General features: G+C 39.0%; 1 protein-coding gene across 1 annotated transcript; it reads right to left on the bottom strand.

Moving 5' to 3' along the window:
- Nucleotides 1-10,814: 10,814 nt before the first annotated feature.
- On the bottom strand, nt 10,815-27,163 carry LOC139714241 (retinol dehydrogenase 8-like). Its single transcript, XM_071625956.1, has 7 exons — nt 27,070-27,163; nt 19,673-19,949; nt 15,404-15,583; nt 13,437-13,530; nt 12,475-12,578; nt 11,962-11,990; nt 10,815-11,030 (listed from the first exon to the last, which is right to left on the bottom strand). The coding sequence occupies exons 2-7, from the start codon at nt 19,932-19,934 to the stop codon at nt 10,815-10,817; spliced, it is 885 nt and encodes a 294-aa protein (XP_071482057.1). The 5' UTR covers nt 19,935-19,949; nt 27,070-27,163.
- Nucleotides 27,164-27,751: the final 588 nt, after the last annotated feature.

Genomic DNA, 27,751 nt, shown 5'->3' with positions numbered 1-27,751 from the left:
ATTCGCTATCGTCAGTCAGTTGAGAAATTGACCTATGTACTCACATTGTTTTCGTGTTTTCAGGGGATAGGTTATCTCTAGCAACCAGAGACCTCACCTCAGTCTTTCAGAACTTAAAGGAAACCCAAACAGTGAAAGTTTGAAGAAAATCGCACAATCGATGCAAAAGTTATGAATTTTTAAAGATTTGTTGCTGGAACCGCTGGATGAGGAGACTACTAGAGGTTATGACGTCATTGTGGACAACAATATAAAGAAAATATAAAGGGAATTCCACAAAAATTCATTTTTCATGAAAATTACACATTCCATCAATTAGATACTGACATATGTTAAGGGTATTAATTATTCCCCCTGCTTTCTGAAAGCGGTTAGTGAAGTGCTCTTTCACTGTGCTAGAAAAGTGAAAGCATGTTGAATTTCCTTTATAATTGTTGTCCACACATTTGTCATAAACTTGAGTAGTCTCCTCATCCAGCGGTTCTAACACCAAACCTTTAAAAATTCACAATTTTTGCATCGATTGTCTGATTTTCCTCAAACTTTCACTAATGTGTTCTACTAATGTTCCTGCTTTCACTCAATCCACATTTCTCTTTGGGTTTAGGTTTCCTTTAACACAAATTAAATATGCAAGCTCGATTCCACTATTCAAAATCTATATGACAAAATCAAGTAAAGCTTCGTTTCAGTAAAGTTTAATCTCTCCGCTTGTGTAAAAGAAATTAGTATGATTAAAAAACCTCAAACAAATATGAACATAAAAACCAGAGTATTCATTACAAATATAATTATTTGAGTAAAACGTACATCATATTTCACGGTATATCTTAAAGTAAATAGGCGGAGAAGACTGCTATCGATAAGGAAATCGCTTGACTTGGATAACGGTCTCGAAACATTAAAATAATATGGCATGTTAGCATGTTCTCCCTTTTTGTGACTGAAGGAACAAAACACGTACACACAATCAATAACGTAAGTTTTCAAGTATTTACAATGTCATTTGACCACGGAGGACAACATAGGGGATAAAAGAAGACAGAAACGAAATTAGAGGACAAGAATAAGGGAGTGCCCGAATTGGAAAAGAAGAGAGAAGAAAAAAGAAGTTAAGAGACAGTATACAGCGATCACAGAAACACAAAACAATTCAGTATTATTTAAGGATTCATATTTGAAACAAGGAGACTTTACAGATAACCAATCACTATGATTTGGGGGGTAAAATAAATCGGAGAGCATAATTTCTCATTCGAGTAATACATTGCGAGAATTTTTTCAAGAATGATTTAAAGCATCGTAAAGAAGTACTGCGTCTAAGATCATCAGTCGATAATTTCCATGTATCTGGACCATGGTCTCTCATAGACTTTTGAGCTATGATAAGTTTAGAATTTTCCAAATGATAATCCGTTGCTTGATGGGTAGGATATAAATGAATGCTAAAGTTTTAAAATAATATACATATCTGTAACAAAAGCATTTTAGGGAGCTGAGTGTTAGTATATTAAATACTTGAATATTGCTGTTTGCCACGTATGTACATGAATAGCATAGATTCTAAGACTCTTAAAGTCATGAAACAAACTTTCAGTGCGTGCTAAGTAGTGAGAACTAGTGATATGTCTTATACGTCACGTTCGGGTATTTTTTCCATAATGGCAATTTAGAGTTAAATTGGTAATGCTATTTCCCCTGCAGACAATATTACCACTTCTGAAATAGAACAGAGCATACCATTTTTAGAGGAATTCAAAGTTTATTAGATGAAAATCGGTTGTAGTATCGCTGAGACATCCAGAAAGACACTAAGAAAAGGTGGGTCCCACCTTTTATTAGGAATGTTCTGATTTGGATATCTTAGCCATTTTAGAACCGATTTTCAGCAAATAAACGTTGAATCCCTCTTGGAATTACATGCTCTTTCATATTTCATGACTATAGGGTTTCTCATTATCTCACCAAAAATATTAGAAACCTGAAGTTAGGTCTCAACCATAACTATACAATACGCTCACTTTAAATTGATTAATCAGGTTTAATGAGAAATCCGATTCTACATTTAATAAATATGTGACCACCAAGCTCAAACCCCAAATGAAATAGGCCAAAATGAATTTCCTCTTTTGTACATAAACTAAAAGACAAGGCTCATCCTCTACTCCAAATCAATGCAAATCCATAAGCGATTCCCATAGCGACATAGGTGTATGCAAAAGCTGGACCGCGCGAAGATATATTATCATCCCCTAATGCCCCGATAACACATTGTCCAAGACAATTAATTTGGCTCAGGGAATGACAGAGCTGCAAGGAGTCATTGGTATATAAATACAAATTCTTCTTGCATCTAATAAAAAAGAAATGTATGTGCAGTATCGCAGGGTTTTACTACCCTGTTGCATATGCAAAATATACCGGAGGAAATCTAAAAAAAAAAAATCATACATGACTTACCTTGGATTGCACACACCTGTCAAAAGAATATGGGCAGGAAATTCAACTCTAGGACTGTTCAGTATAATTATCTATGTCGTTTCTATTTAAGGTCAGTTTATCGCGATATACAAGTTTGTTTGCCTATCATGCTACTTTTACGTTACTCAATACAATAGAGATTATGAGGTATTTATAGACGCCACTTCACCGTATTTGAAGCGAGTGTACCGAGTTCATGTACAGAGAGCACGGTCATTTTGGGCAAACAGCTGTGGATGTTGGACTCTTACTAGTATGGTAGCACAGTCATGGTGGTCACCAGGTTGGGGGTGGGGAGGGGTGCGCTGGGTGCAACCGCACCCCCCCCCCCTTAAACACACACACACACACACACACACACACACACACACACACACACACACTTCAGTCTGCGAGCGACCTCTACGCCGGACGCTAAAGAATTATGTTTTTTTTTCCTTTTTCTTTTTCTTTTTTGAACTAGGGCCGAAATATTCAAACAATTCAAACAATTCGCACCCCGGGCTCTGGCAGCACTGATTTTATACATATCTATTGTACAGTGTTTATTATTTATCGCCCGTACTGTACATCCGTACGGTACGGTACGGTACCTGTACGTGTGCTACAAGGATGTAGGGTCTATGTACAGCACTTTACTTCTGACCAATCCAAACTGAGAATGCGAGCCCAAGTGCGAGCCTTAGCCTCATACAATCTTTGAAGGGCAAGTATATCATTTTGCCCCCAATAATTCGCGAGACGAGAAGATTTTCTTGCTTTTTTGACCAAAAAAAAAAGTTGCCCCATGAAAAAACATTGGAGGGGCAAGCATATTATAATTTTGCCCCCCCCCCCCCGCCCCCATGATTAATAATTCCCGAGATGAATAGATTCTCTTGCTTTTTTTGGACAGAAATCTGTCCAAATATTTCACTCAAAGTGTGAGCTAGGTTGCTGAAATTCAATTCTAAAAATGCAAAGTCTCTCTCGTGTGATGGGAGGGAGGTACCCCTTCCCACACCCTCCCCCGTTTTGGTCTATTTTCCATGGACTTAATACACTTTTAGATTGACAGATTTACAAATGTTTCATCGAAAGTGTGCACCAGATCTGTCACTTCATTAAAAAATAATGCAAAAGTTCCGTCGTGTGGGAGGGGATGATTATCTCCTTTCAATTAACCCTTTCCACGCTTGGTTTTCCTTCATTTATTAGTACACTAAAAGTCTTGGGGGATTGAGAACTTCCAAAATTCAAAATGTCTTTTTGAGCTATTTTCATTTGAATTCTGAAGATGCGAAAGCTTCCTCGTATGAGGGACATCGATCCCGGAGGACAAGGGGGTAAACATATCACTTCGTCCCCCTATAATTCTCGAAATGAGGGAAAGTTTTCACTCATTGTGCAACGGAATGTTGAATTTCAATTCTGAAAATGCAAAATCTCCGTCGCGTGGGAGGATTATTCCCCTCCCACACCCTCCCCCGTTAGGCGTCCATCCACATACACTTAGCAAACTTGGGGGATTGACAAATTTCGGAATATTTCATCAAAAAGCATGTTTGATATCTGTTACTTAAATTCAAATATATTCAAAAGTTCCCTCATCTTCTTTAATCTATGTTTTTCCCGCTCTGTTCCTACCCACAGATTAAGACTCCACAGGGGACTGACAATTTTTCGGAGTATTTCACAGAAGTGTGCATCAGATTGTTCTATTTCAATTCAAAAATGTAAACGCTCCGCCGTGTAGGAAGGGGCTACCCCTTTTCACACCCTCCCCCTGTCAACTTCCATGTATCACTATGCCTACACATTGATGTTGCACACGTGGAAACAAGAGCTGATATGCCGCGAGTTAGTCAAGCAATTATCTCTTTTCTTTTTTATAGGAAAAAAAAAACTCAAATTCACCAGAATTGTGCACTAGAACGTTGATTTTCAGGTCTGAAAATGCAAAATCTCCCTGGCGTGGGAGGGGGCTATACCCCCACCCACATCCTCGCACATAATGCTATATTCCATCTTCAAGTTTTTGCCTCCCTCCCCCCTCCCCCCCCCCCCCCCAAACATGAAAATGGATCGACGCCCCTGGAATGGATTAAGTAGAGAAAGTTATGTGCTAAAAATGTGTTAAAATAGATTTTAAAGAGCGATCCCTATTCACCAAAATCACGATACCAATTAGCAGCCTTATACTCTGTGTCTGGAGACATACCAACTAAAGTTCATTGAGACTTGCTTGAATTGGCTCATTTCTAAACGGCTTCTTGTGCTTCTGATCGACCGCAATACATTACATAATTTTTCTAATTAAAATGTGAAGACCTAATTAATTATGTCAATATAGGATAATATTAAATGGATTAGTCAAATACCGGTTAGTGATTGGCTAAACACAGTCACGTGATGGAGGCACATTCGTTATGCTCGCCCATGGGCAGAACATTTTTGTAATGTTCTTCCATGGGAAAACATTTTCACGTAACAAATGACAGATGGCCAGGCCTAGGACCACGCGCGCACAGTGAATTTGGCTCTGCGCGAGCGATCGAGTGCGTTGTGCTGGTGGTTGACGTTGACGTATTTAACGTATTTGACTTACCCATAACAGATAATGACTTTTGTTTTCGGGAACATGTACCAAACGTTTCGGGAAGCTATAAGTCCCTCGACTTCGTCTCTGGATTTGAAACCCTTCGGGTGGAACATTCGGTATGTTCCCTCCCCCGCCAGTCATCATCTATATAATGTGTTTTATATACATATCATATATCTATCTAATTACAATCTATTGATAATCAAAACAAATGAAAATGAATCAATAAAGTATTTCTGAGGAAAAACAAAACAGAACAGTAACTTTGATGGTGTTGTCCATTGAATTTGGTTAAGACGAATCAGAGGTGCAGTGATTTCAGGACTTTAGGATGATCAGTTTATATGTCATCTATATTAAAGGGATGGTACAGTATTGGTGGAGATGAGAATTGGGCTCTTAACTTTTTGCGAGACACCAAGAAAACACTTATAATATGGTACAGAGCATACCATTTTAAGAGGAATTCAAAGTTTATTTGATGAAAATCGGGTTTGGAATGACTGAAAAAATCCAAAATCAAAGTAAAACAAAGCGATTGTAATAAAGTGTGGGTCCCACTCTTTATTAGAATCGCTCTTTTTTTTTGGATATCTCAGCCATTATAATAACCAATTTTCATCAAATAAACGTTGAATTCCTCATAGAATTACATGCTCTTTCATATTTCATTAGAGGTTTCTCATTATCTCACCAAATAATGTTAGAAACCTGAAATTATAGGTCTCAACCAAAACTATACGATCCCTTTAAGTAATGTGTGTATGGACGTATGTATGGGGGATTTTAGGGACACACTGTTATATCATCAATAACTATATGATATTAATGTATATATATATATATATATATATATATATATATGATAAGATATTGCCTGTTAGTCAATCTATAAGGGCAGTACATGCATGATTCGATAGGGTGCCCTCTACATCAGAGTATTCTATCTTGTCCCCAGAACCTGTACGGTAAAAAAAAAAAAAAAAAAAAAAAAAAAATCAGTACATGTATTGTTGTTTTGATTTGTTTCTTCGTTGTACGACATGATCGTTCAAAAATCAAATTCCCCTATAAAATATCCGTCCAGTATGTTTATGTGTGTATGTGTGTGGGCGTGTGTAAGGGCGTCGGAAGCGAGGGGGGGGGGGGGCGCAGAGGGGGCACCTTTTTTGAGGGGGGGGGGTGGCAAAACGAGTTTTTGTCCCCACCCCCAAGTGCCCCCTGTAACAAATAATTAATCAATTATCATAAGACAAAAATGAACAATAACACGTTTTTCTTGTCTAAACGTTGTCAATTTCATAACTGAAAATGCAAAATTTTCGCCCCGGTAAACTAATGATATACATTATTACATCCATACACTAATATTTACTTATGAGTAAATTTAGTGTATAGATGGTAGCACCGCATCCTCCAGTGTGTCCCCTGAGACATTCCTTTAGTAAACCTTTCATTTTTCCTTTTCTTCTATGCTTTCTAGTAACATAAGAATAATTTTCATTACTCAAACAATGCGATCGAGTTTAAGCTTTTAATGAGTACATCTCAGACGAATGGCAAAGTGAAAGTGGCTCGCTCGATCTTCCCGTACTTATAGTAAACTGAATAGTTTTCATAAGTTATGATCATAGTCCTTCGCCACGATTTTTTTTTAAATCCCATAGATATTTGATTTAAAATGCTCTATCATATCTATAAACGCGACTTTTATACTCTGTTTTTACAAAAAGTCCTTACCGTGGGAGGGGGTATCCCCCTCACACACCCTCCCCCGCTCGGTCGCTTCGCTCCCTCGCCGAGGATCTCACACCGTCACATGTATCCCCGTAGTCATGATCATAGTCCTTCGCAGTGATTTTTTTAAAACTATGTTTAATTCCCTAGAAATTTGCTCTATAAACGCGACTGTTATACTCTGTTTTTACAAAAAGTCCCTAGCGTGGGAGGGGGTATCCCATACCCTCCCCTGCTCGGTTGCTTCGCTCCCTCGCCGAGGATTTCACATCGTCACATTAATGTGCCCCCGTCGAGATTTTGCCCCCCCCCCCCAAAAAAAACAAAAAAAACAAAAAAAAAACAAAACAAAACAAAACAAAAAACGAAACAAAACAAAACAAAACAAAAACAAACAAACAAACAAACAAACAAACAACAAACAACAAACAAAAAACAAACAAAAACAAAAACAGAAGTGTTCCTGCGCGCTTGGGTGTGTGTGTCACTTTGTGTGTTTAATCAAATAATGTCTCTAAGTATGATGTTTAAAATGATGTTCTATCAAGTGTGCACCAGATGGCACAATTCCACATCCCAAAATATGTGTACATTGCAAAGGCAACGTTCACAAATATTTTGAAAACAACTTATGCTTATGAATACGTGCCACCAGCAGTGTATGTATACACGTACAGTTATATGTGCATGCACATGATGATACAGGAACCAACAAATCGTATAAAAAAAAGATATATCACAGGTTACTATTAGCGTCAAAACGCACCCCCCCCCCCCCCCTTGAAAAAAAGCTGGTGACGCCCCTGCACAGAGTGGTGATGTTAGTACTCCCGTAGTTTTTGTTGTTGTTGCTGCTGCTGCTGCTGTTGTTGTTGTTGTTCTTGTTGTTGTTGTTGTTGTTTTGGTGTTGTTGTTCTTAAAGACGACAACACCAATGTTAATTTGTCAAAGACGGGAGACACTCAAGCTGAAATGTGTACTCCGGTAATCTCTGGTTTCTGGCTATTGGGATGATATCGACATATAGGATTATGTATGAGAATAAATGGATGAATATTATGTATATTTTCTTATATATATATATATATATATATATATATATATATGTATATATATATACATATATATATGTATATACATGTATAATAAATTGTGTGTGTGTGTGCGTGCGTGCGTCGTTAAATCTTGTGTTGTAAGATTGTTGTATACCTGCAGTTGTAGGCATTTGTACAAGTCTTTTTGTATATTTGTAAGTATCATCATAAACTGATTATAATGTTTGTATTCGTTTCATCGTGAATATACGATGTTTTAACGAAATTCGAATGAAGAATAATATTGAAAAGCCTAGGGGGAAAAAAGCGTGTTTGCGCGTGTATGTATCCGTGTTGTTGGTATGTTAAAGTTCCACTCAATGAACAATATGATCAAGACTTAATGTAGCAGTATATAGTCATTTTCTTATGGTTATATAATTACGACGAATATTGTGCATCTGCAATCACGTGACTACGGTGGACTTTAAAGAGGACCTCCGGATGATTTTCAGACTTTTACGTTTGAACAACCATAGATTAGTTAATCAGAGTACAGAGTTTCAGAATGTATAGTGATTAGGATGAGGAATGACAATGTTTTCAAAATTTATGATAAATTGCAATGAACAAGGATGATGACATGGCAGCCTCATCATAAGAGTGCATGAGTTGGGCTCAAGGAAGCAGAACAAAAGAAGAAGGCATGAATACATTCTTCACAGGTGAACTTGTTGAGCAAGCGGTATTGTAATGGAATTACACTGCTACATTTCTGAAATATGTAAGCCTCCTATGCCATCAACACTGTTCAGTGTAATTTGATTTTTAGTTTATTGGTTTCTCTGCTCAAGGACCACAATCGATTCCACGAATCTGTACATGGAGCTGTCGAATTACGTACTACATGATGTAAAATTATGAAAATCGTCTGGAATGCCCCTTTAAGTTGCCTCCTTCGTCCCACCTTCTTAATATGCATGCTTCAGAGTTACGTCATTTTCTTTCACTTTAGTTTGTAATTTTATGTTACCTTATGTTTTAAAGTGCTATTTTTGCATTCTATCGTACCGCATAGTGACCTGAAATTATCTAGAAGGTAAGACCTATTATTCTTGTAACATTTTTGTCCTCTCCTGTTCACTTACTCACCGTGACGTTTGAAAGCACCACTATGAAATAATAACTTGAACAGTCATACATACATACATACATACATATACATTATACACTACAGTCTTGTTAATAATATGAGTATATAAAAATATACTATTGGTTAAAATACACACAATATCAAGTCATTATATTCATCATATCAAAGTTCAGCAAAATAAGACTTGAATTTTGTTTATCTAGGGATGAAAAGAGAAAAATAAACACGAACAGAAAAACGCATACACATATTTTTGGCTGTAAAAAAAAGGTATAAAAAAACACAAAATAAAGCATGATTTTGAAGTCTCAAAGTCGTTCATGCCCCCCCCCCCCCACACACACACACACACATACATAAGCACATAAACTGAAAGAAAGAGTTCTGGTGTTCCTGTATGTTGCCTGATGTAATCTTATGCGTCTGAAGATATCAATTCATACGTAATCCGAATTGTATAAAGACTAACTGTTTTGGTAAACTTACATTTTATTGCTTACTACTGTCGAAACAACGTGTGACGTAACGTTTTATTCTTTTAATGATGATTTAGTTTCCATGCCACTATCTCCTATGAAAGAGACGAACTGGTTTAAGAGCAGAAAAGAACATCAGTACTCGGTAATCAAATAAGCAGCCATTTCTAATCACTTTTTCATACATATTCCAACACTAAAAGAAGAGAGAGAAACAAACGAAGAACAAACGTAATTCTTATCTAAACAATCGAGTGCGACGATGATATTTATTAGCGTCAATCTTTTCAATAGACATTCCAAGCTTTATACATCTTGTCTGTGCTTTAGCGTTAATACAGTCATAACTTTTAACAAGAAATACTAGTACATACTTCGTTATTGTTTCTAAAGTATAGAAGTAATTTGTGTCGAAGGAGATATTGCATCTTATGCGTCTGAGTTTGAGTTCTGGATATATTTCGAACATAATTCATGTGGAATCAAAGAGTCATGTGTTGTTCACGAAAGAAGATGTCCTAAAAACACCTGTGAACAATGTGTCGAGGTGTATCCAAAGAAATGTTTACATGAAAGATCAGCTGTAATAATCTTACGGCGGAATGAAGACGTTGAAAGTAAGAAAGTTTTAAAAGGGAAATCCAGTCCAAAAAAAAAAATAAGTTAGTCTGATAAAAAAAAAGAATAAAATCATACGAGTTTAGATATAAATAATTGACTGAAATCGGATGAAAAATAATGCAGTTATGAAATTTTGAAGTTTTGCTAATTTCTGTGAAACAGTTCTTTTACAGAGGATATGAATATGTAAATAAGTGAGCTGACCATGTCATAACCTCACAATTTTCCATTGATCGTGTACAAAAAAAAATGACGAAAATTCAATGTTTCTGTCATTGAAGTCTGAAAAATAATGTTATTACTGGTTGAATAACTTCAGAATAGTGATCAGTTAGATATATCAGGAATTGAGCCTCAGGCATAATTGCGTTTGAATGAAAAAAATGAAAATTTTAATCAATGTAAGTAAATTCTGCATTTCACAGGAAGTATAATAAATGCACAGAAACTATTGAAAGATGATATCAAGTTTGAAGCATGACATTTTTTTAATATCATTTCCATCATTTAAAAACGCGTCTGTCCTGACTTTTAGAATGCTAAACTGACTAGACTACAAAGACGACAGACAGAAACCAAACATGGGTTTCCTCCCAAATACTCGCCGTATTCATTGAACCTTTCTTCTCATTCGCCATGAGGCAGCATTCCGTGACCTCATACTATAATCAAGTTCAGATGAATATAAGAATATTGAGGCCTGAGACGGTTGTCATGGAAATAGAGAATGCCTACTTAAGAATCTCGTACATATCCATCGTGGCTTTCGCCCCGATACCGTCCGTGTAGCGGTCTTCGTAAAAACTGCTGACGAAGTCGCTGGTGGGGTAGCGGAGCTTGGGCTCTGGGGTGCTAAGGACCTCGCTGACCACCTTGGCAATGTCGTCTCCCGTCTGGAAGTGGGGGCCGAAGTCCTTAAACAACTTCTCCATGAATTTTCCCATCAGCTGCAGAGAAAATGTGGATACATACATGGATGTCACTCTGACAACAGACAAACTAACATGAGGTGAACGAAGACCGGCATGTTTGAAACGATAATTGTAAAAAAAACTATGGCACTATATCTGGATTGAATTTGTGATGATAACAATCCGGGTGATGATTAACATATTAGTTAGGGCAGTATCGAGTTGTATAGTTCTTTACAATGAGGTAGAATTTATGATATTAGATTTCATTTACAAGTGATCTATCAAGCAATCATGATAGAAATAAGTACGTTTCTCACAACCGTAATTAAGACTACGGAAAAACAAAGTTAATGTGATGACAGTCTGTTCTAGAGTCTCCAAAACTGCGGCAATAATGCAGTGTATTTTTTTCTGCGTTATTGATTTGAATTTGTGGGGTTTTTTTAAGGAAAAAAGATATTAGTATACATATTAGTAGGCATTAGGCGTGAATATTCACAACTGAATGACACACGCCTTAAGATTAAAATAACAAATACAACATAAGACCACTTGACAATGTGGAATTCTGATGTCATCAAAAAATTGAATTTGCTGAAATAACAACCTCAAAGACAACAACACTAACATCTGTATAATTTTCGGAGGACGTATTCCCTGGAGCACCCCGTCATTCAGTAGGACAGGTGCTGGATTAATCGTTACTTGACAGACTATCGCACAACCGCAGCTTTCGCTGTTCAATTTGTCGTTGTTGTTTGCATTTATTCTGCTTCTCAAGCCAAACCAAAACACGATTGCATTTTTTAGAGAATTAAACGCTAAATAACAAGGAATGACATCAAAAGTACAATTTCATATAACACTACTGCATAATCATTCTAAAATAGTCATGGTTGTATAAGTAAAGGTAGGACTTCCGATTTAAATAGGAAGCAGTAGACAGCTATTACAGTTCAGTTACATCCTTAGAGAACGTATCCTCTGGTGTTACTTTGTGACATATGGAAACATACAACATGGATGCCTGGAGATTATATGATTATTTTGATGATGATATAACGGGAGAAAGAGAAAAGGAAGAGAAAGGCTAGTGATATAGTTGGAATTCCTAGAAGGCCAGTAGCTGCAAATCACATTGACGAACTCATAATTGCCACATATATAATGTGATGCTTATTGGTCAAAATTACAAATACGCACTCAGGCCTACGTATATTAATAAGTAAAACAAATGAAACGTATTCTTAGGGGCACCTTATACGCAATTAGCGACAGGAAAATTAGGACAGTATTCAAATGCTTCGGATAAATAAATGCAAGGCAGGGGCGGATCCAGGAATTCCGTGAAAGGGGGGTGGCGTAAAAAATATTTCTGCTACTTCCTGGTTTCATCTCACTTTTTTCTTTTTATTTCTTTTGTTTTAACAAAAAATAAAGAAGGGGCGCCCTCTGGATCCTCCACTGCAAAGTCAACCCTTCACCTTGGCCGATGGTGACTCGGCCTTGGCTGTCTCGGGAACTCCGCCGGCGTTTTCTGTAAATTTCGTGTCGACTGGACCAGGGCACACACTTGTGATCCTATGAGACGTGAGAGAGAAAGAGAAAACGTGGAAGAGACAAGAAGATCGAAAGGCGGGAGAAGTTACAGACTTGAACTTATCAAATAGCATCATTCATGGCTCTGCTAAATCCATGAAAATGATTTAAGTTGTCGAATATCTTTCAAGGCAAACTGTCAAGCATTTATGACTGGACTGCGTATGCTACGAACCCGTATCGTATCTAACATCACAATGAAATCAACTACATCAACTACGCCAGGCATGATTGTGATGATATCGTTCAAAACACATTTTTAGAGTCCTTCACAAGAAACATGATCGATTTTCTCTTTCTTTATTTTCTTCATTTTTGCTATTTTATTCTTCATTTTCTTCTTTCCACTGTTGCTTATTAAGTCCGCGAGTATGCCTATAAGCGAATTTTCTCCTTGCCTGATATACATGTAACGATCATGTCACATTTTCATCTAAAATCGTGTGGGTAACCAGAAATTAAAACAAACAACATAACACTCGGATTATTGTAAGTTTTGTTCTCACGCGTCTCCTGCTTGAACGGGAAAAAGAGAAGTTCACTCATTTCTCTATATACACTCAATCATTTCTATCAATATCTGCAATTATTCGGACTTGATGTGTCAGAACATCGAAAATTCACGAAAAATGAACATATCATCACAAATTTGTTGTTGTTTTTTAAGTGAAATCTAACTCCGAAACAAATCTTGAATCAGAACGCAGTCCGTGACTGAGATGTAACAGCCCCTTCCAGTGGGAATTGTTATAATTTTTTAAGTAGTAAGTAATTTTGTTTTTAGTCTCTCTATAAAAGCATATTTTCCCGCTAAATGTCTTAACATAATAGTTCACCCACCAGACGTTGAAAGGTCGTAATTCGGGGTACAAGGATTCCGTGATTCCGTCAACGGCAGCCTTTGTCCCGGCGTAGAGAGAGTTAAATGGAATCGCTGTATTCGGAGACGATTTTGGACAAAGTTTTGAGAATTATGTTATTTGGAAAGGATCCTGACACTTTTCAAACTACAACTATTTCAGATTTAAGACCGTCGCACACTATACGACTTTTGACTGACAGATTTTAGATCCGAATTAAATCACATTAGATTCAGAATAAACAGGTTTGTCCATTTCAGATCCAAAGTTGCTTAGTCGTGCGACTGAAAGTCGTATAGTGTGTCATGTGTGCGGTGGCCTTTAAATGACACACTACTGAATAATGAAAATATATCGATTAGTGTTACCAATCCCAATGATAATCATTAAACCCCGTCACAAAGTTTTTCATTTGTAACTTTTTTCCAACCATCACACCTTTCTCTCATCTTCAAATCTTCAAATCTTTTTATATATACAACACAACTGAAAGTTTTATTTATTTCATTTATTTATCAATAACCACCATGGCAGCCTAACAAGGCCGGAATGAGGTATAGTTTACACAGCAATACAAGTTGTAGTAATTCAGCCAATGAGAGTGTGTCTATAAAATGGTGATGCTGAGGGACGATATTTCTGTAATTTTCCGAAGGTTCGTTAATCTGACAAGCCTAATAAAATGAGGTTCTTTCTCCAAAGTTTCGTTATTTCCTTTACCATAATTTTCAATCATGGTCTGAAGGAAGGGAGATGCCCTAAAAATGCAATAAATTATTTAACTTGACCATCAATCTTCGTACAAGGGTGGGTGAGTGTATAAGCAATGATTAGCGTGCGGATGTGTGGTGTCCGTGTCTCTCTGTCTTTCTGTGTTTGATATAATATTCATGTCATTATATCCAATAAAGAAATTGTTATTATCATTATTTCGTTTTATTTATACAGAGTGGCCCCGTCAGTAATCAAGTACTGTTTTCCAGGGGGGCCTGTAAACACATACATGCAAGGTAACATCTGTGAGCTTGCAAATGATATGGCATTTATGAATGTGAATTTGTATATACAATAATACTTATGATTTCAGGACTTCCGAACAAAATCGAAATGCAGCATTTCGGTGTGTTTTTTTTTAAATGATAGATTTAGCAATCTTATGTGATTATTTTGTGTCATTATACGTCATATCACCCTACCGTATGATATAATTGAATGCCAAAATAGCGTAAAACCGCTAATTTTTATTGTAATTAGTTAATTCATACATCGAAAAAATATTCACAATCATTAATACTTATTCCGCTCATCCTGTTACCTACTAAAAGCGATTAGATTAATATCATGTTATTATATGCAATAAAAGTACAAAGAAAAAATGCTTTCATAAGGTGTTCATTTGGGTGCACGTCACGAGACCGACACCCACGAGTCATACAACCCACGAGTCATAGGCCAACAGCTCACAAGTCATACAGCCCATGAGTTATAAGGCTTACAGCTCACGAGTCATACAGCCCATGATTTATAGGGCCTACAGCTCACGAGTCATACAGCCCATGAGTTATAGGTCCTACAGCTCACGAGTCATACAGCCCATGAGTTACTGTATAGGGCCTACAGCTCACGAGTCATACAGTCCATGAGTTATAGGGGCCTACAGCTCACGAGTCATACAGCCCAGTAGTTCGACATTACACTCGACATTCGACAGCTAACAAGGCCCACGAGACCAACATATTAAGCCCCGTGTTGTATCTGTCGAACTCGTGGGCTGTTTCTACCTAGTGTCGAACTCTTGGGCTTTATTTGAATAGCGTCGAACTCTTCGGGTGTATGACTTATGGACCTGTTTTCAGTGTCGAACTCGAGGGTGTCGGTCTGGATTGATGACCCCGTTCATTTGCCTGTAGTAATGACATCAACATGCGTAGGTCTCTCGACACTCACGATAGGCAGAGATAACGCTGCTGATGTTTATGATGCGGCCAGACTTTCGCTCCTTCATCCCGGGCATCACTTCTTGGATCAACCGAACCGTACCGATGACATTGGTGTCAATCATGCTGCGTACATGATCCAGGGTCATGTCTTGGAAGAGCCCCAGGAATCCATAAGCAGCGTTGTTAACTGGTGTTTCGAAATAGACGTCAGATTGACATGTTTTACTCTCTTATCATAACTAGTAATAAAGGGGCATTCCAGACGATTTTCATAATTTCACATTGTGTAGTACAACAGCTCCATCTATAGATTTGAGGAATTTATTGTAGTCCTTGACCAGAGAAATCAATATTCTGAAAAACCCTAAAACGAACTGCTTCCTTGAGTCCCTACTCATGCGTTAAACTGCCCTAATCTTGCACGTATTCTTACAGTGAGGCTGCCATGTCATCATCTTTGTTCATTAAGATTTGTTAGAAATTTAGAAAACATTCTAATTCCCCATCTAATCACAATAAATTTTGAAACTCTGTACCCAGTATATCCAATTTAGTTGTTCATAGGCCTATGTAAAAAATTGAAAATCAGCCGGAATTCTTCATTGATATCTTTATTTCTGCATGTTCTTATTGGTCTGAGTTAATGATCAATCATCATCACCAACTGTGTGAGCTGATTAATAAGATTTATTCCAGAATTCTACATCATCGCTAAAGTAAATAAGTATCTCTCATGTAAGCATGTATACACATTGCTTAAAGTGTCCTTTGCTCAAGTAACATCCTCATAGTTAACCAGAGAGGCAGGTAGAGTTGACGTAACTGCTTTCCGTCGTCTCTAATTATGTAATATAAACACAATTTTTCGCAGAATGGTATAAGATTATTATCCATCATATTGACTTTTAAGTCCGGGTGTTGCGACATAAATATTGTCGCCCCGTCAAAAAAAATTGTAGCCTCCTGAAACAGGTGACAATTTGTGACCGAGTTGGCGGCTTAAATTGTCGCCCCGTCACAAATTGTTTTCTGGCGGCAATTTTTGACGGGGCGACAGTTAATGTCGCAACATCCGGGTAAACGTGAGTAGTTTTATTTTTCTGAACTTCAAGCAATGTGTCAAGTATAGGACATTACAGATGACAAGTTCAAGTCACAGGAAGTACTTTTTTAAAAATTTCTAATCAGAGTTAAGAAATTGAAAACATCACTCAAGAGAAAGTCGAGCTCTACATGTATTTCAACGAAGTGAACCCTTAGTTATGGGAATGTACAGGGTGAGTAGAAGAAAAACGTTTCAACTGAAGAAATTGTCTTTTATTGAAAAAAAAAACCAATCATACAGGAAAGGGTATCAAACATGTGTTGAACGAGTGTTTCATCTTGGGGTGCGTTTATCAACTCTTTTTCTCGGCAGAAACAGGTTTTCCAAACGGCTTTCAGGAATTTTTACGAAATGATAAACGCAAAGCTGTTTCGAAAGCCTTTTCGGAAAGCCTTTCGAAAGCCACAAATTTGTGCTTTCCGAAACAGGTTTCCTCTAGACGCCTTTTGAAGCGAGGTGTTTTGAAACGGTTTTGTACTGCAGTTACGAACCATGCATGCCTTATGACCTCTTCTCCTCGGGTCGAATGCAGCTGTGCAGTGACAGGCCAGTTATCGTGTTCGCGAAGAGTTGATAAACTATTTTGGAAGCAGTTTCCAAAGGGCTTTGGAAAGGGCTTTGGAAACGGCTTTTGAAAGCCGTTTAAACAGGGGAAAGATGATAAACGCAGCCCTGGAAGCCGTTTCTAAAGGGCATTGGAAACGGCTTTTGAAAGCCGTTTAAACAGGGGAAAGATGATAAACGCAGCCTTGGAAGCCGTTTCTAAGGATGCGTTTATCAACTTTCCCCTTTTTAAACGGCTTTTGACGGCTTCCAAGGCTGCACTGTAAAAACATCGGTGTTAGATTTAACACCACGGGTGTTAAATCTAACACCGATCAAACTTCAATAAAGGACCACACCCACAGGTGTTAAAAATGCACTGTGATGGTGTTGAAAAGTGTTCACCAAACACTTCGGGGTGTTAATTTGACACTGTACCTGGTGTTATTTTGACACTGTACTGGTGTTAATTAAAAAATGACACCACATGGTGTTGATTTGATACTTGTTGGTGTTAATATCAATGGTTTAACACCCGTCCAGCTTCAATAAGAGACCACACCAGCTGGTGTTACTTTGGTGTAAATTTATTTTCACATTTTTTCAAAAATCTAGTATTTTAATGTAAAATTCTTGATCGTCTTGTTTAAATTAAAAATCAACAAGAAGTGCAGTTGCTAAGAAACTCTTCAAAAAACAGTTTAAAATTTGGAAATGACACCCGGAGGTGTAAATTTAACACCATAAATGAGCACCGAAAATTTAACACCAGCTCGGTGTTCACTATTTAACACCGGACTTTTTGCAGTGTGCGTTTATCATCTTTCCCCTTTTTAAACGGCTTTCAAAAGCCGTTTCCAAAGCCCTTTAGGAACGGCTTCCAAAATAGTTGCGTTTATCAACTCTTCGCGAACACAATAACTGACCTGTCACTGCACAGCTGCATTGCGCAATTCGAGCCGAGGAGAAGAGGTCATATAAGGCGTGCATTGTTCATAATTGCAGTACAATACTACAAAACCGTTTCAAAACAGCTTTGCGTTTATCAGCTTCAAAAAGCTTTTACAAACAGGTTTCTGAAAACCTGTTTAGGAAACCTGTTTGGAAAGCCACAAATTTGCGGCTTTCGAAAAGGCTATCCGAAAGGGCTTTCAAAACAGCCTTGCGTTTATCAACTCGTACAATTTCCTTAAAAGCTGTTTGGAAAACCTGTTTCTGCCGAGAAAAAGAGTTGATAAACGCACCCTTTAGGGCTTTGGAAACGGCTTTTGAAAGCCGTTTAAACAGGGGAAAGATGATAAACGCAGCCTTGGATCATTCAAATGAGGGGCATTTCATATGTCTGGATAGGGTCAATTATTCACAAAGAATGACACCGTTCAATAGGCTTTTGTCCTTGTATGACAGCTTGTGCTTCAAAATCTCCCCTGACTTCGCAGGCATCATAAGATCATAAGCACTGAAAAGGTAAAGCATTGTCCGGCCTCAGTTTAAAGGAGACCTCATTGGATAATTTTTAGACTTTTACATTTGAGTAACTATAAATGTTACACCGAGAACAGAGATTCAGATTTGTAGTGGCTAGGTTGAGGATTGGGGTTAGGGTTTGAGTTAGGGTTAGGATTAAGGATGATGACATGGCAGCCTCACTATAAGAATGCATGAGTTGGGGCTCAAGGAAGCAGAACAAAAGATGAAGGCATGCATAGATTATACACAGGTGAACTTGTTAAGCAAGTGGCAGTGTAATGGAATTACACTGCTACATTTCTGAAATATGTAAGGCTCCTATGCCATCAACACTATTCAGTGTAATTCATTTATGATTTTTCAGAGTAATGTTTCTCTGCTCAAGGACCACAATAAATTCCACAAATCTATACATGGAGCTGTCAATTTATCTACTAATAATGATGTGAAATTATGAAAATCGTCTGGAGTGCCCCTTTAATACCTCACGACAGCGATCTTTCTTGACAAAAAAAAAATGCAGATTTCAAAACAATGCGACAGAGGCCTTTGCAGACGCTTCCAATGCTGTTTAACAAACATCGTGTCTTTGTAGGCAAACTGGGTAAACAATTAAAAGACATCCAGGCTGTCGAAGATCAGCTGATTGTTTTTGGTGTGTGTGTGTGTGTGTGTGTGTGTGTGTTTATCTGACTGACTGAGTGTGACTGTGTGTGTGTTTTGTTATTTGTGGCGTGATTTATTTTGTTAAGAATGTTATGTGGATCTGCATAGACTAAATTCATACCCAAATCCAGTTTTTCTATTCAAATATCGCACAAGTACTACCTCGGCACAAGTCGATTTTGCTCTCAAAGTTTGAGAGAGTTCATACCTGCGTTGAACATAAACCACAAAAGAATGATATTGGAAGATTCCGAATAAAATATCTTTGAAATCAGCGTTGATTACCTTTCTTTTATGGCTTTTTGTAACCAAAAAAAAAAAAAAAAAACCCAACAACAACAAGCAAACAAAACACAAAATTCGTAGCACTTTTTTTTTACACACCCTGTATAGTCTCAAATTGAAAGTCATGGCGTGTATTATAGCAATATGAGTATTGAAATCTTTATACAACTGAATGGAAGTGAAAGAATGATGAAAAAGATAATTTACTCAAAATATCGAGGCGGCCATGCTTGTCGTGGATTGCCTTCATTTCTCTTTTGATTTGGTCTTCCTTGGTGACGTCGAGCTCGTTGATGAAGAGCGACTTGTTGAGAAGGTTTCCCGCCGCTTTCTCGAGTTCGCCTTTCTTTGCGAGGTTCCTCATCGACGCGTAGACCAGGTACTGGCTCGGGTTCTTGGCCAGGTGGACCGCAGTGGAGAGACCGATGCCGGACGAACAGCCGGTGATGAGGACGATTTGAGGTGCCATGGTTTATCTGGTTAACTGGTTGAAGAGGCGGTTATGGGTTAACAAGAAAAGTAACATAGAAAGATACACTATTTGTAGTTACTATTTCTCTATACCTTAAATGAAAAAATCCCTTCGAACGAATGCACTGGTAGATCTTACATGCAAGAACATTTTTTTTAATGGAATTCTTCATTCAAGGTCCTTCCACTCATTCCACAGTCATGAGAGTACACTGTATTGTATCAATCCATATATATATATATATATATATATATATATATATACACACATATATATATATACATATATATATATACACATATGTATAAATATATATATATATATATATATATATATATATGCATGTGTTGAAAGTGAACTCGTACCATACGCGTTTGAAAAACGTCTTGGAATGGAACCCCAAATATGTAATCAAGGATGACAATTTTAGCAAGTAGATTTAATCGATTCATGTTCTTCTTTCGATATGCAGCACTTATTACGCCATCAATATACTGCATACAGCAGAAGACTTCTTAAGCATTTAGATCTAATCGACTTTACTATAATTTTCTTTCGATATACAGCACTCTGGTCTCCATGAATATTCTGTCATATAGCAGAGAACTTCTAATCCGTTTAAGTTAATACAGTAATCACACAAAAAAGAGGAATCCAGATATCACAAATAACAACAAAAAACACTGGATACTGTTGAACAAGACGACTGGATAATGGATTGACGCGTCGTATGTTCTGTAAGAGTTTGCTCTGTACTCCTTTTGTCTGTGATTTTGTTTGTTATATAATATGAATTTAGCAGACTGCAAGGAGGCATTTTTTTATTAATTCATTTTTTTTTTTTTTTGGGGGGGGGATATGCCCTAGCATTGCCAGGTGCAGGTTCGCATACACCTTGATCGAGCGGGAAAACACTGGTGACAAAAATGAACCTACGCTGTGTAAATAAGACCACATGCGTTCTACCATCATCATCATCATCACCGTAATCATCATAGTAGTATTTGAAGTGTCATTCTTGTGTAATGATGATTAATCATTTCGGGTGCCCGTCACGAGACCGACACCCACGAGTCATACAGCCCACAAGTTATACAGCTCACAAGTCATACATCCCACGAGTCATACAGCTCACAAGTCATACAGCCCACCAGTTATACAGCCCACGAGTTCGACACTGAGTAAATAAAGCCCACGAGTTCGACATCAAGTAAAATAAGCCCAGGAGTTATACAGCTCACGAGACCGACACTACGCACAAAAGGCTCATGAGACCGACAGTAAGCGAACAAAGCACACGAGACCGACACTACACTTAAAAGGTCCACGAGACCGACACTACGCATACAAGGCTCACGAGACCGACATGACGCAAAAGAGGTTCACCAGACCGACACTAAGCAAAGAAGGCCCACGAGACCGACAGGATGAACAGCGCCACCTATAGACCAATAGATTGTATAGGGTGTCCTGATAATAGCATAGGAAGATATGAGAGATAGAAAAGAAGAGTTGCCATCTCCGGCAGGGTGTTGCCCCATCAGTTGCCCCCCCCCCCCCCGAAATGATCAGGATCTTTAATTGTGTTTGCATGGGTGTGTGTTTGTGAAAAAAAATGAACAAAGTACAGTAAAAGTGTGTAACAGATCTTTCCACAATAAACCTGCGAGGGTGTTGATTTAGTATTAATTAAAAATTAAAAATAACGTAATCGTCTATTAAGGTAGCGTTAGGGATTCGGAAAAAAACAACCCAGATGCATCCATGAAAACAGCTATTGTATTTCACGATAAAATGTACCGTTCGGTGGAGAATAACACAAGCCACAAAATTGAGCTGAATCCCTGCGATATAAAACGTTTTAATAAGTAGAATTACATTATAGTTATAGAGAAAATTGCAAATAGATCTTACTGCAAAACGTCAAAGCAGGAGGGTAGAATATCTAATATAGAATAAGCAACTAGTGAATCGGGAAAGAGAAGAGGCAAAATTTATATCTTGTCCATCTTCTAGCTAAAAACTGGGAAAGCCTATTAAAAATAGCACGATGGCATTAACAAAGCTCTGAAATTAATCCATACATCGTTATTGTCATCTTTTAAATTCATTTGTGTTTTTTTGTCTCTTTTTGGGGGGATGAAGAATACTAATTCTTCTATTTTTTTTTTTGGGGGGGGGGGGGGCGGGGGCATGAAGAATACAATTCAATTTTTCTACTTGATAACAATGTCGCTCCCTGAAACACTTGCCCCCCCCCCCCAAGTATGTAGAAATAAATATTTGATGACGTTCATAATTATGTAGATGGTCACCATCTTTCAATTGATAGCGTTACGAAATTACACCCGCCAGTATGTTATTTTCCGTTCATGGAACACCCTGTACAGGTGATTGACATGTAGATGGCGCTGTTTATCCTGTCGGTCTCGTGGGCCGTCTTTGCCTACTGTCGGTCTCGTGGGCTTTCTTTGCTTAGTGTCGGTCTCGTGAGCCTTTTTAGCTTAGTGTCGGTCTCGTGGGCCTTTTTTGCCTACTGTCGGTCTCGTGGGCTTTCTTTGCTTAGTGTCGGTCTCATGAGCCTTTATTGCTTAGTGTCGGTCTCGTGGGCTATGTTTGCTTAGTGTCGGTCTCATGAGCCTTTTGTGCGTAGTGTCGAACTCATGGGCTGTATGACTCCTGAGCCGTATAACTCGTGGGCTGTATGACTCATGGACCTAATATTGATGTCGGTCTCGTGGACCGTATGACTCGTGGGTGTCGGTCTCGTGGGATGCCCCCATCATTTCTGTATTATGTAGTAGAGTAGAACAGGGGCAACATTGGCAACCTTCATGCTGGAATCCAACACACTTTCCTTTCAAAACACCCGAAAAAAAAAAACAAGTAGTAGGAAAAATTACAAACAGCATACATTTGACTGCTGCAATGCATCTATATAGGAGGATAGGCTTCTTCGTAAGCACCAACGGCGTAAATCCGTGCTGAAGAGTGGGGGGGGGGGGGGGGATGATCGGCGATAGTCACCATCACCACGATTACAAGCCCATAACCGGACGGGTGCAGCCAGTGGCGTACCGTGGCGGGTTGGTCAAGACATGGGGGGGGGGGGCACCTCGTGGAAAAGTAATTTTGAGGGTGTGTATGCATGATTGTGCGTGCGTGCGTGTGTATGTGTGTGTGTGCGTATGTGCGTGTGCTGTCAGTCTGGAAACTGTAATGGGGACTGCAATACATAACGGAATGTGATACATTCCACTGCGCAGTCATTTTTTCCTTATGGATTATGGAATGACGGTGTGACATCAGGAGAATTGCATAACAACTAAATGCGAGCGAGCTTGAAAATTTTGACATTTTACAGTTCCCAAACTGCCGTTTGTAGCTATTTTCCGCTTTGGAAATTAAGGGGGGCGCACCGGACGCAACTGCTGGCAATTACCGGCAGCAACATCAGGAGAATGACATAACGATTATATGCGAGCGAGCTTGACAATTTTGACATTTTACAGTCCCCAAACTGCCGGTTGTAGCTATATTTTTTTCACTTTGGAAATTAAGGGGGCGCACCGGGCGTAACTGCTGGCTATTACTGGCAGCAACATCCTAGTAGAATGGCATAGCGATTAAATGCGAGCGAGCGAAGCGAGCGAGCTTGAAAATTTTGACATTTTACAATTCTAAAACTGCCGTTTGTAGGTATATTTTTTCGCTTTGGCAATGAAGGGGGGGGGGGGGGGGGACGCACCGGGCTCAACTGCTGCTGACAATTACTGGCAGCAACATCAGGAGAATGGCATAACGATTAAATGCGAGCGAGCTTCAAAATTTTGACATTTTACAGTGACAAAACTGCCGTTTGTAGCTATATTTTTTTCGCTTTGGAAATTAAGGGAGCGCGCCGGATGCAACTGTTGGCAATTACTGGCAGCGACATCAGGAGAATAACACAACGATTATATGCGAGCGAGCTTGAAAATTTTGACATTTTACAGTCCCAAAACTGCCGGTTGTAGCTATATTTTTCGCTTTGGAAATTAAGGGGGCGCACCGGGCGCAGCTGCTGGCAATTACTGGCAGCAACATCCTAGTAGAATGGCATAACGATTAAATGCGAGCGAGCGGAGCGAGCGAGCTTGAAAATTTTGACATTTTACAATTCCAAAACTGCCGTTTGTAGCTATATTTTTTCGCTTTGAAAATTAAGGGGGGGGGGGGGGGACGCACCGGGCGCAACTGCTGCTGACACTTACTGGCAGCAACATCAGGAGAATGACATAACGATTATATGCGAGCGAGCGCAGCGAGTGAGCTTGAAAATTTTGATATTTTACAGTCCAAAAACTGCCGTTTGTGTAGCTGTATTTTTTTTTCACTTTGGAAATTAAGGGAGGGGGGGGGGGGGGCGCACCGGGCGCAACTGCTGACAATTACTAGTACGAACAGCAGGAGAATGGCATAGCGATTAAATGCGAGTGGGCTTGAAAATTTTGACATTATTTACAGTCCCAAAACTGCCGTTTGTAGCTATACCTTTTTGGCTTTGAAAATTATGGGGGGGGGGGTGCAACGGGCGCAACTGCTGTCAATTACTGGCAGTGACATCGGAGAATAGCATAACGATTAAATGCGAGCGATCGGAGCGAGCGAGCTTGAAAATTTTGACATTTTCCAGTCTCAAAACTGCCGTTTGTAGCTATACTTTGGAATAAGGGGGGCGCACCGGGCGCAACTGCTGGCAATTACTGGCAGCAACATCAGGAGAATGGCATAGCGATTAAATGCGATCGAGCGGAGCGAGCGAGCTTGAAAATTTTGACATTTTGCAGTCCAAAAACTGCCTTTTGTAGCTATATTTTTCTCTTTGGAAATTAAGAGGGGGGGGGGGGGGGGGCGGATCCGCCACTGGTAGTCAAGGGTGTCGGTTTATGTTCATGATTTGGGGAGGTATGACCAGCGAGGGGACGTCGAAGTGACCAAATGGGGGAAGGATATCCACAATCTGCACTTTAGAACATCCTCTAATATTATTGTTTGTGTTTGTGTGTGTGTGTGTGTTTTATATACATGAAAAAGTTAGGAAATAGCCCAGGTCAAGTCTTATTATTGGCAATGCAAGGCATTTTGATATAGACTAGTATGTAAAGCAACACTGCAAAATCCTTAATGATCTAGCTTTGATATAACGAAGCGTAAGGCACAAAGGTGTACATTCTACACCACATTTACTGCGCAACATTGCAGCGACTCTTTTTGCCGTTCGGATGTTCTGAACGGATGCTTATATTCAGAATGCCAACCAGGAATCACGCTGAATCGCAATATTTTGTTGGCTCCGGACTTTTTGAACAATGCTTCACGCTATATACCTCTTTAATTATGGTTGAAATAAATCTTAGAAAAATATCTTATTTCTTGATCCCCCTTTCATGTCGATTTCAAAAGCAGTTTACTAACCCTTGAATTACCATTTTGGTAAGCTTTTTATTCTTTTTTTTACCAGCGGATGGGGGGAGGGAACTTGGCGCCCCCCCCCCCCCCCCCCCACACACACACACACTTAACAGGGATCGAATGTACCACTCTTTTGCATGAAATATAAAGTATGAGGGAAGTGGCAGCAAAAATATGAAGACTTTTTTTTGGGGGGGGGGTTGGTTTTTTTTTCTTTTGCTTGTCAGCCGACTTTTGGCGGAAAATCAGACCTTGAAAGAACGAAGAATATTTGTTGTTGTTTCTCTTATCTTTTGATTTTCTTTCTTCTTGACTGACAGGTGATTTTGACTCCCCCCCCCCCCTTTAAAAACGCAGCATAGCCCTGAATAATGCCCAAATATATTCAATAAAATATTGATATGGATCTCCATTTCTTTGTATGTAATAACGTACCGGTATTATCTTCCTGTAGGTATTGCATTTTTCTATTTTCTTGATTTAAGTCAATAAAGCAATCATCCCAGGGGCATCGTTCTGTTTTAATGATGGTGGGTGGGGGAATGACTTGGAGTTGGAATATCTGTGCGAGGGAGCGGAGCGACCGAGTGGGGGGAGGGTGTGGGGGGGGGATACCCCCCTCTCAGACGAGGAAGATTTTGCATTTTCAGACCTGAAATTAAGCGATATGGTGCACACTTTTGGTGAAATTTTGGATTTACATGTTTACATGTAGGCCTATACTATTTGGCGTTGTCAACGTCTGGGCCATACCGTATGTCGATATTACTGTCTTTGCGAGCGAGTGAAGCGAGCGAGCGCTTGAGAAAATTATGTATACATTACGCTACAAGACTGTTCAGCTCTATTACCTGTCTGGAGGCGGGCGTACGAACGTCATGCAATATGCCAAAATTGATACAATTACATTTCTGCTTCCTCCATTTTTTCCCTCAAATTTCAGGGGGGATGATTGTACAGGCCATCCCCCCCCCCCTCCTCCATTTCAGGGGGGGGGGGGGGGGATATATCCCCCATCCCCCCCCCCCCCCCGGATTTACGCCCATGATAAGCACATTATCAAAACATGAAGGATTTTGCTTCCTGCAAATCGAGAATGGTAAAATGCCTTAAATGGCTGTGCGCAGAAAAATTTAAAATGCAAATGTCATCAAGCCACGAAAATAGTATTACATTTTCCACTTACTAATAAGGCATGGTCCTAACACAGAGATCCATCAAATTGCTGTTCTATGTAAAACTGACTATACTGGTTCGCAATATGCAACATTAATGGAATTTTGAGACATGCTTTCCTTTAATCCTTCTTGTAAAGATGTGCAGAGCTATCATTCACATCGAATCTTTACAACATAGACCAATGCATGGTCTCAAGTTAAACTCTAGCATTTTCAACGTAAATTATAACGACATGCAGATAAAAATCCTTGAGCGCATGAAGGTTTTACAATGTTATTAACGATCCTACTGCCTCAGTAACTGTTCCACAACATGAACTTGGCTCGGTTATTTACAGGACAGAAGACCACTGTATATACGAATTCCTCTTCCTTAATCGAAGCAACATAAATGTATTTATCAGGGCTAAAACATCGCCGACCATTTGCCGATATCTATAAGGCTTAATTCACCAGAAGAAATTAAACCAATGATAATAATATCATCATGCATGGCTTACCTTGGATTGCACAAACCGGTCAAGAAAGCTTATAGGCAGGAGAGTCGAGTCTGGGACTGCTCAAGATGTTGATGTCCCATCTATTTATAGCCAGACTAACCAAACGCGATACCAGTTTGTTTGCCTACTATGCTGCGTGGTAGACGCCACTTGAGGAGAATGCCTACCTAATGTAGGATACGCTGCAGAGCGCATGGGCAAAGTCCTCGGTATAAAAACAACAAAACTTCTAAGAGAAGTTCTTTTGGTAATGCATTTTAGGTCAATAAAAGACATTTTTCGATCATCACACCAACTGATTCGCATTATATGCTTGCGATATCACTGTTTCCTCAATGCATGTGGAATTTGAAATTTCGTGTCTCTCGGTCTTTATCTAGTTAACCCTGCAGTGAGTGCCGACTGACACAGAAAACTCCATAGCATTGTGCACACTGCCTGGAGTCCCTGGCACACAAAGGGTTAATCCTCTGCGATTCTCTTCATTTCATTTCACACAAATACTGTACACGTATCAGATCACACTTTTCATCTCAAGGACTATCTCGAACGAAATCTTGGAAAGGAATCATTTTGTCCGACACTCTTTTCCTATATATTTTACATCTCGCTGTATGTTACTCCGATATTGGATGAAGGTGCGAATTAAAGCAGAGATTCAGAATGGTGATCTTTGCCAGCA

Source organism: Diadema antillarum, unplaced genomic scaffold (genome assembly GCF_040938485.1).
Source record: "Diadema antillarum isolate AM-2024a unplaced genomic scaffold, OU_Dant_1.0 seq00002201_RagTag, whole genome shotgun sequence".
Classification (NCBI taxonomy): Eukaryota; Metazoa; Echinodermata; class Echinoidea; order Diadematoida; family Diadematidae; genus Diadema; species Diadema antillarum.
Note: the sequence above shows the minus strand (reverse complement) of the source record. Positions and strands in the feature narration are given on the sequence as shown.

Excerpts from the sequence above, each read along its gene's own strand:
- LOC139714241 (XM_071625956.1), bottom strand. The coding sequence starts at position 19,934 with ATGGCACCTCAAATCGTCCTCATCACCGGCTGTTCGTCCGGCATCGGT. Across the intron at positions 15,584-19,672 it reads TGGCCGCCTCGATATTTTGA|TTAACAACGCTGCTTATGGA; the intron begins GTAAATTATCTT and ends TCGAAACACCAG. Across the intron at positions 11,031-11,961 it reads AGGATACGTTCTCTAAGGAT|CTGATGGGAAAATTCATGGA; the intron begins GTAACTGAACTG and ends TTTTCTCTGCAG.